The following is a 17,225-nucleotide window of genomic DNA, read 5'->3' as shown; positions in this document are numbered from 1 at the left end:
GGTCCTGCTCGACCATGGCTGGCTTTGCTTGGAAACATGGAGGAAATGATTCCTCTGTGTTGACCCTCCTTTGTAGACTGGACACTGGTTCAAGTCCATCTGCTGGGGTCTCCTTGATTTCCTTAATCAAGAGGACAGGTGACCCACCACAATTACAGGACATTTTGAGAGATGCCCATAGTCCCCTGGAGCTAGTCGACCTAGGAGGGCAAGGAGCAAAAAGTGTCCTTTATGTCCCTCTGATCAAATTATTATATTTAAACTTATATTTTAGGTGAAGATTTGATTTTTTTTGTTAAAAGATACTACATTTCATCATCTTACCATAGAGTCTGTAGCATATATTCTGATTTTTAGAAAAATGTAGACATTTTTAATACTTACAAGATTATAAATTGTAATGATTTTACCTTGTACTTTTCTAGGCTTGTTAAAGTTTTGCACCGTAGGATTTTGTGGAATTGGGAGCCTAATTGATTTCGTTCTTATTTCAATGCAGGTAAGTTTGTTTCAGTTTGGAATGTAAACTACTTTTACAATCAGAATTAAGTTTGATGGTCCTCTGCTGGTATATCTGAAGTTCTGGATACATACAAACTGTAGCTCTAAAAGCTTTAAGGTACTCATAAAAAGGGTTACAGTTGTTTCTCCAGCTGGGCGTGGTGGCTCATGCCTTTAATCCCAGCACTCGGGAGGCAGAGGCAGACAGATCTCTGTGAGTTCAAGGCCAGCCTGTCTACATAGTGAGTTCCGGGACAGCTGGGGCTACAGGGAGACCCTGTCTCAAAAAGACGAAAAAAAAAACAATTGTTTCTCCAACTTACCATTTATTTGCCTGATAGTCATGGCCAACCTAGTCAATTAACATAATAGCATACTTTGATGGGACTCTCATACTCTTATGAACCTTTTAGAGGCAGAAATAAGATTTTCTTTTGCAGTACATAGGCACTCTATACGATTTGCACTTGTGTAAATTACAGAAGCTGAAATCTAGCTAGCATACTAGAAGAAGAGTGTGTGGGTGCTCTGTACCATGCCCAGTAGTGGGGATAGTCTCAAGCAGTTGCCCATGCAAATAATAAGAGTTCTCAGCTCTTGTGATGTTCCTCTGTAAGAGCCTCACTTTCTCTGCTACAGTGAGGATAGCAGCAGATGTACTTTGTGAGATGCTGTCCTTAAGCAGCTGTTTTCTGTTAAGTACTGAACTGGTTGTGGTTAACTCATGAAGCTTCTTAAATTAGAGGCAAGAATGAATCCATCACAGCAAATACTGCCAAACAGTACTTCAACAAGCATTTATGGTGCACCAAGTGTCTTCAGGGAGAATGTCGGTATGCATTTAAATCATCATCTGTTTGCTCTACCTTCTCATCCAGCATTTCCATTCTTCAGTTCTGGTTGCTTGATGATATTGTCATGTTCCAAAGCAAGCCAGACTCTAAGTGATTTTGGTACCATACTGTGAGGAGGAGGCAGCATATGGACCAAAAAGATACCAGAATTAAACAAGGAAAATATTTGGTTTTAAAGTTGGAATTTTCCTGACTTTACTCATAAACACATGCCTCACCAAATATCTTGCCTCCTCTAACTGTGGGATGGGCAGGCAAGCATGGCGAGGAGAAGGCCTCATGCATAAACTTAATGATGGAGTCCTCATTTTAAATGAAGATGCAAGGGACTTATATTTTATAGGAATTGTTCAAGTTAAGATATCCAAAATTCAGAGTGCCTTTTTTATTTGTCTGTTAGTTTAGTTGTTTTGAGACAGGGTCTCATTAATGTGGGCTGGCCTTGAACTCCTGATCTTTCTGTCTCTGCCTCTGTGTACTAGGATAGATTAGTCATTAGAAGTTTTTTTCAAGGAAAAAATTTTTGATTATATTTAAACCTCTTTTGTTATGTACATAATCATAATTGGAGCATTTCAAACCAAAGTCACTAATACGTACTCTACCAAACAAAAATAAAGTTTCTTAGGTTAGAGACAAAACAGCCACCAATCAGATAGATGAGTGTTGCGTGAGGGAAAACAGAAAAACACATTAGGATGCAGAAAGCAGGCAGGAGGAAGTGTGTCGGTTCACTTTAATTTTAAAAGTTTTGGCATTAGGGAAGAAATGAATTTTCTTTCCTATTAACATTACTCAGTGGATTTTCATAAAGAACCAATAACCTGCTGCATTTCATAAAAGCTATATAATCTCAGACATTTATAATGTTATAAATAAATTGATCGGATTTTTAAAATATGTTTTATTAGCTTGCCATTTAATACATGCCACTCATTTTAGAACTGCTGGATGCTGTTTTCTTTGGATTAATTGCTTTTTGTTTTCTTTGAGAACTTTTAAAACGATTTTAAGTCACAGCTAAATTTCTTGAAAAAAAATTTTTTCTAATCCCCTGTAGCACAAGTAGTAAACTAAACACAGAGTGTGCCTTCACAGTTTGCTGACTCCACGTGAATGCAGAGCACTTGTGAGAAGTGTGGCTTTGCACCAAGCACAAGCAAGAAGAGATGCTAACAGTAGTAGTTTATGGAAAAGTCACTGCTTCCCTTTCAGACCTCAGTGCACTTGGGCTGCTATAACAAAAATACCAAGGGATGGGTAGTTTATTTTATTATTTAATTTTATTTGTTGTTGCTTTGTGTGTGTGTGTATGTGTGTGTGTGTGTGTGTGTGTGTGTGTGTGTGTGTGTGTGTGTGTGATGTGTTGATGTAGAGGTCAGAGGATAACTTTATGGCATTGGTTTCCCTCCTTCCACTTTTCATTGGTTGCAGGATCAAACTCAAGTTGCCAGGCACTTTACTTGACTACTGAGCCATCTCATTGGCTTTTCTTTTCTTTTCTTTTTTCTTTTTTTTCTTTTTTCTTTTTTTTTGAGACAGGGTCTCCCTGTAGCCCCAGCTGGCCTGGAACTCACTATGTAGACCAGGCTGGCCTTGAACTCACAGAGATCTCCCTGCCCCTCCCAAGTGCTGGGACTACAGGCGTGCACCACCACGCCTTGCTTTTTTTTTTTTTCTTTCCTCTTTTAAGACAAGGTCTTGCAAGGTAATCTAGTCTGGCCTAGAACTCTCTGTGTAATCCAGATTGACCTCAAATTTGTGACAGCCTTCCTGCCTCTGACTCCTGAGTGCAGGGATTACAGCTGAGTATCACACCTTATTTTCAGAGTGCGTAATTTATAAACAACAGAAATTAATTGTTTAGAAGTCTGGAGCCTGCAAAGCCCAAAAATCAAGGTGCTAGGCAAATTTGATGCTTGGTGCAGGCACTCAGCCTTCTGTACAGCACTGCCTTTGTGCCCTCACATGCCATATCATCAGCTCATTTTAGAAAAGTACTTGATACCATTCATGAATGTGGAGTCCCCATAATTTGATTACCTCCTAAAAGACCTGCCTCTTAAATCCAACACAGTGGGAATTAGATTTCAACATACCCATTCTAGAGGGAACATTAATGGTATAAAAGGACCTTAGGCAAATTTCCAGAGTTTACAGAGTCATGAGAAGCAATGAATAAAAATCAAAGTTGTTGTGATAAACTCTCTGCAGGGCTGATGAGATGGCTCTGTGGATAAAGGCACTTACTGCCTGCCAAGCCTGAGACCTCTGTTCAACTCCCAGAACCCATGTAAAGGTGGAAGGAGAAACCCAACTCCTGAAAGTTGTCCTCTGACTTCTATAGGCGTGTGCGCACACGTACACACATACACAAACATACACACACACACAAAAACAATGTGCGGTAGATGTGATACTATCATTTAGACAGGTTTAGTGTGCAACAACTCTGGTAGAATAAGTTGTGTTCCTTCCCTCGAGGTTACAGTCTAAATATCCCAAGAGTAGTTTGATAATAGATGCACCTTATCACCAGAAATATTTTCTTGGGAACTGAGGCTTTAAATAAAAGTAGGTTGCTTTTTGAACCAGGTATGGTGGCTCACACCTGTAATACCAGCACTTGGGAGAGGCAGGAGTTTGAGGCCAGCCTGGGCTACAATAGTGAGTTCAGGACAACTTGGACTATTGACTGTCATCCTGACTCAAAACAAACAATAAAATATGTTGATTTTTTAATCTTTTTATAATTCTTTTAATTTAAAAAATCCTAGGTTTTACAATTTAGCTTAGAGCATAAATAAGGTCAAACCATAGGTTAATTTTTGAATATGGCAGTCTGTTTTGTGAAATGTATAGCCTGTATCCTTGCCTTTTGACATACAAACTGTTGGTCTGGGAAGAGCTAAATGTGAAGTCTTCCTAGATCTACTACCAGCGTTGGAAGAGTTGCTCAACACATGCAACAGATTGCTAGGGGTAGGACAGCAGTACATAAAAACAAACTATTTTGTAAATATCAGATCTTTCAAACTATTCTCACATTGTTAATTATGTGTATTGCCTGCATGTAAGTAAGTGCACCTGTGTCATGCAATGCCCACAGAGTACAGAAGAAGCTGTTGGATCCCCTGGGACTGGAGTTATGGACAGTTGTTAGCTGCCATGTGGGTGCTGGGATTTGAACCGGGTCTTCTGCAAGAATAGTCAGTGTTCTTAATCGCCCCGCTATCTCTCCAGTCCCTCACGTTAATTTAAGCCCAGTGTGAATTGTTGATATAATAAATTGCAAAAGTAAATGGCTAATACTTTGTGCTGCTTCTCCTGTGACTTAATTAGGTGGATTTCACTTTGTTCACTTACCCTGTGGGGCATCTAGTGATTTAAAAGGAATTTTCAAAATAGCAAGCATTTAAAACTGGTTCTGAGGCTAATCCCAAAGCTTTGTTTTCTTTAGGAGACATTGTGGTAAATTAAGAGTAATATTTATGTTAGTCATTTAGATTAAAACTAACCAGTCTTTGAAATCAAATGAAGTCAAGTGGTCCAAATTAATAGTTTCTAGTACTGTATAGGAATTTTGATGCTTAATTAAAGTGTGACCAATAGGATGATTTTAACTTCCTTATATACAAATTAGCCATATAGAGAGGCAGCAATGGACACAAATGCGATTCGACTTTTAGGAGATGTAAATGTGCTTGTCTCTGGGGGATTGGAATGAACACAGCCTGTATTACCTTCTGAGTACAGACAGTTGAGTCAGTTGGCTAAAAGTGCTTAAAGGTAGCTACATTTTTTCATTTAATTTATTTTTATTAAAATGCTACCTGAATATATACTAAGAAAATACATTTTATACTGATAAAATAAAATGTTTATGAATTATAGATGTAAATACTATAACATTAATAAAGTTCAAATAAGGTAAGCTTTTTAAATGTGGTTCAAAATATATGTATATATAAAATAGGGGTAGGAGAGATGGCTCAGTGGTTAAGAGCACTAGCTACTCTTGCAGAGGACCTAGGTTCAGTTCCCAACAGCTACATGGCAGCTAACAACTGTCCATAACTCCAGTTACAGGGATCCAATGCTCCCTTCTAGCCTCTGGGCACTGCATGGACATGGTATACTTACGTGCATGCAGATACTCATATACATAAAATAAAATAAAAGTGAATAAGTTTTTATATATAAACACATATACATATAACAAATTTGCCATGTTAATCTTATTCAAATGGATAATTCAGTTGCATTAATTATATTCAGAAATTCTGAGCAACCCTCAATGCTATCTACCTCCAAACTGTTGTACCACTTCAAAAAGAAGCTCTATACCCATTAAAGAGTCACTGCAGGTCCCTTCCCTTTACCGCTTTGGTAGCCTCTAGCTTCTATGTCTTCATGAACTGTCCTGTTGTAGGTATTTCATATAAGTAGAATCAGACAGTAGAGACAGTATTGGTCCGTTTTGTGTCTGGCTTATTTTGCATATTTTCAAGGTTTATGAATGTTGTAGCATCTTCATTCCTTTTAATGGTTGAACTATATTCTCCTGCATATATACATTTTATTGTGTATATATAGTTATATATGCATATATATATGCTTTAAAAAAATTTATTTCTGTTTTATGTGTATGTCTGCATGTGTGTAAGTGTGCCCCTGTCGTGCAATGCCTGCTGAAGTTAGAAGGCATTGGATTCCCCAGGAACTGGAGTTAGGATGGTTGTCAGCCACCATGTGGGTACTGGGAATCGAACCCAGGTCCTCTGTAAGAGCAGTGTTCCTAACTGCTGAGCTGTCTCTCCAGCCCTTATATACACTTTTTTAACACACGGAAACCCTACATTTTGTTATATGTTAATCTGCTGATACTTGAGTTGTTTTACTTTTTAACTACTATGAATAATGCTGATGTCAACATTTGCATACAAGTATATGTTTGAGTCCTATTCCATTCTTATAGGTAGGTGTGTGTGTGTGTGTGTGTGTGTGTGTGTGTGTTTGTGTCCTTGTCCTTGTTAGTAGGGATTGAAATGCTTAAATGCTTAGCTCACGCTTCACCACTGATTTTTATTTATTTGGTTTTTTGGTCTTTTTGAAATAGGGTCTCCCTGTAGGCACAGCTGGCCTGGATTTGATGTGGGGACTAGGCTGGCCTGGAACTCACAGAGATCCGCCTGCCTCTGCCTCCCAAGTGCTGGGACTAAAGCATGCGCCACCACTCCTGGATCAAAAAATGTATTTTATTATTTTTATTTTATGTGTATGAGTATGTGTATTGCCTGCATGTATGTAAGTGCACCCGAGTCATGCAATGCCCAAGGAGGTCAGAAGAGGGGAACTGGTGTTACAGATGGTTGTTAGTTGCCATGTAGGTGCTGGGAATCAAACCTGGGTCCTCTATAAGAGCAGCCAGTGCTCTTAACTGCTGAACCATCTCTCCAGCCCCAACCAAAGGTAAACTTTTATATAAAACTAAATGCAAACTGGGCATGGTGGTGTATGCCTATACCCAGCACTGGGAGGCAGAGGCAGGTGGATCTGTGAGTTCAAGGCCAGCCTGGTCTATACAGGTAATTTCTGCAAATTAACAAGAAAATGATAGGGAGTCCAATAGTCAGAAGGCTATAATCAACTAATGAGTATTTCACAGAATAGGTTATTCAGGTAACTAATAAGTACATATGGAGGTACTGCTGAGCGTGGACTCAGAAAACTCCTATTCCGTCCACCAGGGAGCATGACACAGATTTCTACTATTATACTGTTTGTAGATCTGTCCAGTAATAAGGGAACAGATTCATCCTTTGTAACACTGAACAGTAATTATAACAGTGTTTACCCAGATATTTACACAGCAATATGCCATAGTGTACTGTGACAATAATTTTGTCTACCAGGCTGGTAATCCCAGCTACTGGGGAGGCCAAAGCAGGAGTACTGCCAGTTCAAGGCCTGCTTGGGCTCCAGAGTGAGTTCAGAGCTCATCTGGGCCACTGGACCTCAAAACAAAGTAAAAAGAAGACTAGAGAGACTGCCTAGCAAGCAGGAGACCTTAAGTTAAGTCTCCCAGTTACAACAGTAAAATAGAAAGGACATTGTGGAGCTGGAGAGGTGGTCCAGCAATTAGGAGCACTTGCTGCTTTTTACAGAGCACCACTCACATGGCAGCTAAAAACTGCCTGGAACTCCAATTCCAAGGGATCCAAAGCCTTTGAGCTGCTGAGGGCACCGGCACACATGTAGTACATATAGGCAAAACACTCATGCACATAAAATAATATTTTCATTTTCAATTGATTAAGATTTATAACACAGTACTGTTCAGATAAATTTTTAAAATATATATTTATTTAAAGAACATCACATTTCTAAGAATACATGTCCAAATCAAGTTATGTATGTGCCTGTTTGTATGTGCGGCAAGTTATGTATGTGCCTGTTTGTATGGTGCCGGTGGGGGGTGGGGATGCTGTCAAGATTTAGATCAAAGGCATCAAGGGTGAAGAACAAAACATTCTCTCCAAACTGCCGCCATTTCCCTAGAAGGCCAGGATGAACCAAAAGAACCTGTGAATTTATGAACCAGGCCTTTGCAGCTGTGATGAAGTTAAAGATCTTGATATGGGGACCTTAATCCAGTGACAGATGCCAGTAGAGTCACAGTAGGCTAGAGAATACCAGTTGCTACCAGAAGCTTGGAGCTTCTGTTCTTCAGAACTGTACATTTTTGTTACTTTAATCTACAAAATTTGTGGCCATTTGTTAAAGCAACTTTACAAAACTGCTGGGTTTAGGGTTTTAAAAAATACTATTATTATTTTATGTGTATGAGTGTATTGCCTGCATGTGTGTAAGTGCAGTCATACTGTGCAGTGCCCATGGAGGTCAGAAGAAGATACTAGATCCCCTGGAATTGGAGTTACAGACAGTTGTTAGCTGCTTTGTGGGTGCTGGGAATCGAATCCAGGTCCTCTGCAAGAGCAGTCAGTGCTCTTAACTGCTGAGCCATCTCTCCAGCCTGCTGAATTTAGGTTCTGTGGTGTTAGGGTTTTGTACATAAGAGACATCAGTGTGTGTCATGAAAAAGTGCTTTTTTAAAAAAAATTTTTACATTTATTTGTTTGTGTGTGCACATACCTGTATTTATTAGCTTGTCAGTGTACAAATAGACATGGGCATATTTACTGAGTAAAATATTGCTCACTGGGGGTTATTTTAAAAGATTTGTTATTTTAAAATTAACAATACAGTACTGTCTTCATGAGAAATTTTTTTAAATTGGCACATTTATTATACGTGTTTGTATTTTGGTGAGGAAATGTGGATTTAAATAATTGAAACCTTTATATTCATGAGAAAGTATTGTGATGATGTCTTACAGTGGCATGTGCTGTTAGTGTCCTTTAAATGTCATAAAAAGACACTGGAACTTAGAGTACTACAGGGGCCAGCTTCTCCTACTCCTCTCTTCTTTCCTGTTCCCTTCCCCCCTCCTCTTCTCTCTCTTCTTCCCTTCCCTTTACCCTCCCCTTCCCTCTCTTCTTCCCTTTCTCTTCCCTCTGTTTCTCACCTCCTCTTTTCCTCTTCCCTCCCCTCCTTCTCCCTTCCCTCTCTCTTTGCTCTTCCTTCCCCTCAGCTCTCATTCCCTTCCCTTTCCTCTTCCTCCCCTATCCCTTGTCTCCTTCCCTCCTTCTTTCCCCTTCTTTCTCTTTGCTTTCTTCATTTCTTTTAACATCAAGTCCTTATCTGGTCACTTTTAGGGCCAGAAAAATAAAAAGCCTGCTTTCTTTCATGCAGATCTTTTTGAGAGTAAATAAATCCCTGGATGATTGGATGATCTTGTGTCATAGGTGATTAGCCAGAGTTTCATTACATTCCAAGGCTGAACAACTAACTGCCTGAAAGAGAAATAGATTGCCGCTCAAAACTGTTGTTGAAGAACCAGTACTAACAGTTTATAGGGAAAGAAATGCTATAATATGATTGCTAAATTACAGAAAACGTTGCACTGTGTGTAACTCTAGTGCTGTCTTCAGTATAGGATGAGGAAAGGTGGTTTGGTGGGGACCAACACTTAACATTTTCTTCAAGTTAGTGGCTAACATGACAAGATTGTGAAACATCTGGAGCCTCAGACAAGTTACAGATGGGCTTATTAAAAATACACAGTATTAAAAAGTCATCCAATCATGTATTCACCTTATTTCTAATTTTTTAATATTTTTCTTTAGTGAGTAAATGAGATTATCAGGAAAAATACTTTTAGGAAGAAAAAGACAATAGAACAAAAGGCTCAGTTACAGTTTGTTCACATATTCCAAGTAAGAGAAATTTTTACAGCATTATTGGCCTATTTCTGCTAACTGAGCTTTATCTTCTTTGTTTTCCTGATAGTCTCAAAATTGTCTTCTAATTACCCATTTTTATCTTAGCTTAAGGTTCATAGTAATTTCCTTGTGACCCTAGCCACTGAAATGTCACAAATACTTTAAATTCATACATACCATCTATAAATGTCAAACAAGTTTAATTTAATCAAGTTGATATGCATAGCAGCACCTGACATGGTATCTGGCATGTCAGTGCTAAGTCAGTATTAGTTGAATTCACTAGAACAAGCTTCCTATTGTCACTGTCATATACTTAATGGCTGGTATCATACCTGTAATATTGTAGGAATTAAGTATTTGTTGAATAGAGTTTTTGTTTTTGAGATGGGGGGTTCATTGTGTACCCCAGGTTAGCTTTATATTCCTGTGCTCAAGCTGCTTTCCTGCCTCAGCCTCCCAAGTGCTAGAGGCTACAGGTGTAGGTATATGTCACTGCATCCAGCTTTTGTTAGTTTTTAAGGCTAAATTCACTAATATTGGGGGGGGGTTGCTTATTTGGTTTTTTTTGGGGGGGGGTTAGACATTTGCTGTGTAGCTCAAGGTGGCCTTAAACTTGTGTTGCTCCTTCTGCCTCAGCCTCCCAAGTGCTAGAGGCTACAGGTGTGTACCTTAATGCTCATCCCTGAATTCCCTTTTTAAATGAGAAGAACAGGATGGCAATTTTCTTTAAACTCTAGTTGTAGAACCTTTAGGCATTTTTTTTGTCTGTACCCTCTGCATATTTTTAAATTGACATTTAAGCTTTCCATCATAAATTTAAATAGTTGCATGGGATGTAATTTCAAATATTGACATATTTAAATAAAACTGTTACATCAGTTTTTAAATGTATCCAACAGACTATAAATACCACAGAATTTTAAAGATCATCTACTTAAAACAGATAGGAATAAACTCTTCATAAACCATTATGATTTTTTTCAGTTTTTAAATTAATTCTTTGACAGTTTCATGCAATATATTTAATTATAGTCTCCTCTCTCCCAATTCCCCAGATCAGCCCCATCTTCTTACCCACCAACCTACCTTCTTTTTTTTTTTTTTTTTTTCCCACATTAAGTCCAATTTGTGTTGCTCTTTAGAGTGATATCAGCCCTGGAGCATGAACAGCATAACCATGGCCACACCCTTGAAGAAAACTCTTCCTTTCCCAGAAGCTATCATAAGCCAATAGCTCCTTGGTTTAAAGGTTCTGGAAAATGAATTATTTGTAGCTGAATGCTAGACATGCTGACTGGGTGTGAGGAATGAACCTGTCCTAGCACACAGTGTGCTCCAAGCATCTTGCCAGGCTCTGTTATTACTTCCATGTGAAAACTTTTCCCACCATCTCCAAGACCAACAGATTGTAATAATCTAGCAGAGATGACCGTTAAAACCTTTTTATACACCTTAAAACAACAGCAACAACAACAACAAAAACCCCAAAACTGTAGGATGCTGGCAGAAATTTGAGGAAACTACCTTTAATGTAATTAATTACCACAAAAAGAGCATTTATTCACAGCTCCACAGTGTGTGGTGTTTTGTTTTATTTTTTGTGACAGTGTCTCATAACCCAGGCTAACTTTGAATTCATCATGTACCTGAAGGTGATGAACTGATCTTTCTGCCTCCACCCCATAAGTGCTAGGATTACAGGCATGCCCCACCATACCACCAAAAGATTGCATCTTTTGAACAAGATAAGGCAGAATATATTTTCAGATCTTTGATTAAAGGAGGTTTTCCTAAGTCTGTTATTTTGAACTTTTCCTTGTATTGGCTCTTCAGAAGCAGTGCACACTGTAGGCGTTGATGGTAGGTATGTTTTACTGTTAACTGACTTGGAGAAATGACTACAGTGGGAGGGACATAGGAAGGAAAACTAGTATAATCCCCCCGCCATACAGGCAGGTAAGTTCTATAGCATATTTATGCCAATAGGTATCCCAGAATTGATACCTGTAAAACATATGGGCCCCACATACAACTTGGTAAATCTTTGTCTACCCTTAAGGCTACAGTTTGAAGATTGCTATCTATTTTTTTTTATTTAGTTTTTAAGCTTATTAAATAAATAAATAAATAAGTAAGTAAGTAAGTAAGTAAGGGAGAGGGGTTGCATGCCACAGCACACATATGGGAATTGGAATACAAGTTGCAGGTGTTGATTCTCTCCTTATATCACGTGGATTCCAGAAATTGAACTGAGGTCATCAGGCTTGGTCACAAGCACCTCTATAACTGCTGAGCCATCTTGCTGGCCCCAATATTGCTATTTTAAATGATAATTTATAGAGACCGTATTAACTGTACTATCACAAATGTGGTTAACAGTGGACAAGATGATTGTAGTGAACATGTGTTTTTTCTCTCAGTCTCTTTTCCACTGCAGGTGGAACTAGTCATTTACCATCATTTCCCTCTGGGGGCTGGCCTGGTCAATCATACTAAATTCTTTTTCCTTTGATAACCGTAATTTGTCTAGCAATACTTACAAAATGCAAACAGATCAATGAAAATCTTTCCCTGGAACTGGTATATAAATAGTATGGAAAAATTTTATTGGAAACAGCTGAGGTGGGATGTATGCATTTGGAGTTGCTTGTTTACAGAATAAGGACAGGAAGAGCAAAACATAGAGGCAGCGAGGTGGAGAATTCAGCCCGGAAGCCTGTGCTGCCCCAGCTTGTCTTTCTTTGTGTGAGCTATCCCTGCCTATTTCAACTTCTGTTTTCCTTCAACTTTGGGTTTTGTGGCTACTGAGATAATTTTACTATCTACTAAGAAAAACTCAAATGTCTTATAAAATTAATAATTTTGAAATTTTTGTCTTTTTTAGATTGTTGGACCTTCAGATGGAAGTAGTTATATTATAGACTATTATGGAACCAGACTTATAAGACTGAGTATTACTAATGAAACATTTAGAAAAACACAGCTATATCCATAGATGTTTAAAAAGAGGAATGGTAAGTGGTACATATATCTCACTTTACTTACAATATGTATTTTTAAGTGAACTTACAAGAGTTGTGGAACCACGGGAAACAGCTCGTTTAGTGTTATAAGACTTTCATTTTTCTTAATTAGAACCCAAGTCCACATGTGTGACTGTCTTCAGTCCATTGAATAGTATTGTGTGTGCTCACTGCCCTTGCAGTTTCCTGTTCATACTTTTCCTATGCAGTGAATATGGTTTTCACAAGGAAGAAACCATCAAAGCATCATGTGAGGGTTGTGATGAAAGCATGTGCCATAGGCAGTTCAGTGGAGCGTGCTTTCTGCTGTCTTGTCTCTCTGAAGACCAAAATGACCTTCTGTTTGTATCTTGCTTTAGTTTTTGTTTTGTTTTGAGCAGTGATTTTTTTTTTTAAAGAAAATTTATTCTTAGACAATTTCATACATGTATGTCATATATTCTGGTCACTACCCTAATCCCTTTCCCACCTCCACCCATTCCATTCCCTCCTCTTACCAAATCCCCTACCCACTGTGGTGTGTTTTTGTTTTTGTTTTGTGACCCACTGGGTATAGAGCTAACCACTGGAGTACAGGCAGCTCACCGGTGGCTTCACCACCCAGGACAAGGACCTGTTCCCTCAGCAAGCGGCCATCTGCCGATAGCTCCCTAAAGAGGGGAGAGGGAGGGTCTTTCCCTCATTCATGAATCCATGACTGATGCATTCTCATTCTCTCTCTCTCCTCTCTCTCTCTCTCCTCTCTCTCTCTCTCCTCTCTCTCTCTCTCTCTCTCTCTCTCTCTCTCTTTCTCTCTGTGTCAGTGCTGAGGATTGAACCCAGGGCCTTATATCTGCTAGACAAGTACTTTACCACTGAGCTACATCCCCATCCCTGTTTCTGGTTTTTTGGATAGATATTACTCTATAGTCTGGCCTGGAACTTGCTATATTGCTAAGCATGGCCTCAGACTCCAGGTCCTCTTGTTTTCTACTTACCAAATCCTAAGGAAATAGACATGTGCCACCATGTCCAGTATTAATAGGATTTTTAACCTCTTTCTTCTTCCCTAAATCTGAAAATTGATAGAGTCCAAAGACTACCCATAAGTATTTATTCTAACCTGAAGTTTCTCTGGCTATGAGAATTTTTAGGTGGTTTCAGTTTAAATGGGTAGCATATCTTTCAGAGTGAGATACCACCAGTCTTCCTGGTTGAATTCTGGTTCTCTGAGACTCTGCTACTACAAAGATTTAATTTCAGTAACTGTCAGTTTGTTCTAGTGATCTTCCTTCCAGTGGTGTAAAATTTTTCTCAGAAGGATTTTTACAGGTCAGAAAAGCCATTTCCTGGTATAGTCATGCTCCTTAATGGAGAAGTGTTACAGAGCATGTAGGTAGGGCACTTACTACACAACAGCCCCCTTAGAGCTAGCTGCTCTCAGAGAGGATGAAAGGACACAGGATAGGTGTCCAGACCACTGTCATAGAACTTGGCTTTTCAGTTGACTATTTCAGAGATGCTTCTAGAGGCCAAGAAGGGAAGAGACATTTGTTTTGTGGTTGTAGTGTATAAATAGAACATGAAGCATAATTTTGATGATTAAGATGATTTTTCTCACATTAAAATTATGGGGTAGGCTGGGCAAGATGGCACAGCACTCTGATGACAGAGGCAGGTGGATCTCTGTGAGTTTGACACTAGCCAGGGCTACACAGTATGACTCTGTCTCAAAAAATAAAATAGGGGCTGGAGAAATGGCTCAGTGGTTAAGAGCATTGGCTGCTCTTGCAGAGGACCCAGGTTTGGTTCCCAGCATCCACATGGCAGCTAACAACTTTCTGTAATTCCAGTTCCAGGGGATCCAATGCCCTCTTCTGGCTTCTGCATGAATTCCATGCACATGGTACGCTTATATGAAAGCAAAACATTCATACACATAAAAAATTTTAAAAATAATAAAATTATGGCATATTACTTATTGTTATAGGCCTGAATAGGGACCATCTCTACAAAATATGAAACTGATTGTTCAAAAAGTTTTCAAGTCTTGCAAAAAAATTGGAGGAGGGGACATCAGGGTCTCACTATGAAGTCCAGGTGCCTAAAACTCACTATATAGCCCAGACTAGCCTCAAACTCTCCATTCTCCTGTCTCAGCTTCTTGAGGGCTAGGATAACAGCCATATGCCACCATGTTTGACTTCAAGTCCTTTCTTAAAGAGGACATAGTGCTCTTACAGAGGACTCAAGTTTGGTTCCTAGCAACAGGCTTAACAACCATTGGTAACTCTAGCACCAGGGGATCTGACACCCTCTTCTGCACTGTGCTCACATGTGCACTCCATGTCCACTGTGCTCATACATGCACATACCTCTCCATATGTACACATAAATATAAGATAAATCTTAAAAAATTCTTTCTTATAGAGTTGTTGAGATGTTTTTAATTTTATTTTTTACATTTTGTGTGTGTGTGTGTATGTGTGTGTGTGTGTGTGAGAGAGAGAGAGAGAGAGAGAGATAACTACAGAAGTCTGTTCTCTTTTACCATGTATGTTCTGGGAATCAAGCTCATGTCATTAGGCTTGGCAGCAAGTGCCTTTACTCACTGAGCCATCTCACCAGCCCTTGTGATCTTTTTTATATATAGTTATTTCAAGAGTAAGAAAGAAAATGTCTTGAGCAGGTTAAGTATACAAATGTGTTTTCCAGGGCTAGGAGCATCACTCAGTGGTAGAACACTTGCCTAGCATGCATGAGGCAGTGGGTTCTATCCCCAGCACTGAAGGAAGAGAAACAAAAATGTACCTGCAATAATGTCATGGAGTTCTATGAAAACATTGTTTTAATTTTTGTCTTTTTTTCTTTTATAGGTTCCTTGATTTCAACAGAGCACTCCCAGTACATGGATACCCAGATTTCCCTTTTTTCCTTTACTTACTACTGTATGGGTTCTAGATGTTTTTTTGGTTTGTGGTCATTTTTGATTTGTTGATCTAGTTAGAAGTATATCATTTCCAGATTTATTTTGTAAGCCTTTCTTGAAGTAGTATCCTAGTACTTCTTGGGCTGCTGTCTGTATGAGATGGTTAGCTCATTGCTGTTACTGTATTGTGATACTCTATTATGTCTTTTACATGTCATTTGTCATTTTCATTTGTGAAAAATAAAAATATAACATTCACGTTTTAGTGCCCTTTTATTAAGAAAAACTTTACTGTTGAATGGACTTGTCTTCTGCAACATGATCCTTCAAAGCTGTTAATTCTTGGTATGAACAACCATGGCTCATACTGCCTGGGGCTGCAGTGTCATGCATGTCAGTCCACCTGTGACCCTGAAGTTTTCAGTTCTGTCTTTGCCATGGTATCCTGGGGGCTAAAGATCACTAGAGTCAGAAGAGCATTAGGCACATGGATTCTTCTGGCCTCTGAAATGTGAACTTTGCTTTTTTTTTTTTGGCTTGGGAAATGATTTATCAGCTGTGGCAGACCAGAGGTGGCTCCTGTAACTCACCACAGTTACAGTCACAGCTCAATGGACAAGGGGGAACCAAACACATGATCACTGTCTGCTCTCCGTGAGCACTGCCAGGTAGATGTCAGCACAGGAGCCCCAGGCAACACATAATGTCTGGAGGAAGCACACTTGTATGTTAACAGCCTTTTCTCACTGTATTAGAAGACCTTTAAGAAAATTAAGGGGGGCTGGAGAGATGGCTCAGCAGTCCCTAGAGCACTGGCTGTTCTTACAGAAGACCCAGATTCAAATCCCAGCACCCACATGGCAACTAACAACTCTCCATAACTCCAGTCCTAGGGGATCTGACAGCCTCTTCTGACCTCTGTGGGCATTGCACAACATGGGTGCACTTACCTACATGCAGGCAATACACGTATACACATAAAAATAATAATAAAAAACGAAAATTAAGATACATGAATACTGTGTCCCTATAATATTGTCCCAGCCTTTCTTTAGTGCCAGGGGCTATAGCTCCCCAAGATTAATGCCATGTTTTCCCTCAAATAGTATATAGTATTATTACATGGTATAGTGCAGTTAGCTTCATAACAGTCAGAACTTGAGAAGTTACTTTGATGCCTACATGGTGATTGCAACCATTAACTTGGCTAGGTAGGAAAGCAAATGTTTTATTTTTTTAAGGCATGGTCTCATATAACCTAGGCTGGACTTGAACTCACACAGAATTTAATTCTTGCCCTTGTTTCCTGCGCAATTGATGTCTGGTTTAGAAAATTCTTTCCTACACCTATATCTTGTAGGTTTTTTCCAATGTTTTCTTCTAATAGTTTCAGAGTTTCAGGCTTCACATTGAGGTCTTTGATCCATTTTGAATTGACTTTTGTGCAGGGTGAAAGATAGGGGTTTAGTTTCATTCTTCAGGCAGTGGAGATCCAGTTTTGCCAGCACCATTTGCTAAACATGCTGTCTTTCCTCCAGTTAATGTTCTTGGCCCTTTTGTCAAATATCAGGTCGCTGAAATTGCATATTTG

At 39.1% G+C, this 17,225-nt stretch overlaps 1 protein-coding gene across 3 annotated transcripts in view; it reads left to right on the top strand.

Moving 5' to 3' along the window:
* Tm2d1 (TM2 domain containing 1) overlaps positions 1-15,892 on the top strand; it is a 64,549-nt gene extending 48,657 nt beyond the window's left edge. For all 3 annotated transcript variants that reach the window (XR_003851371.1, XM_008844470.2, XM_029569101.1), the window contains 3 exons: positions 426-499; positions 12,588-12,717; positions 15,582-15,892. Coding sequence is in view for 2 of the 3 variants with exons in the window: in XM_008844470.2 (XP_008842692.1) it covers positions 426-499; positions 12,588-12,698 (185 nt within the window). In the remaining variant the exon portion in view is untranslated. The remainder of the gene's footprint in view (positions 1-425; positions 500-12,587; positions 12,718-15,581) is intronic.
* The last annotated feature ends 1,333 nt before the right edge of the window (positions 15,893-17,225 follow it).

This window comes from Nannospalax galili, unplaced genomic scaffold (genome assembly GCF_000622305.1).
Source record: "Nannospalax galili isolate Female #2095 unplaced genomic scaffold, S.galili_v1.0 scaffold71, whole genome shotgun sequence".
Lineage (NCBI taxonomy): Eukaryota > Metazoa > Chordata > Mammalia > Rodentia > Spalacidae > Nannospalax > Nannospalax galili.
This window is presented reverse-complemented; position numbering and strand designations above follow the sequence as displayed.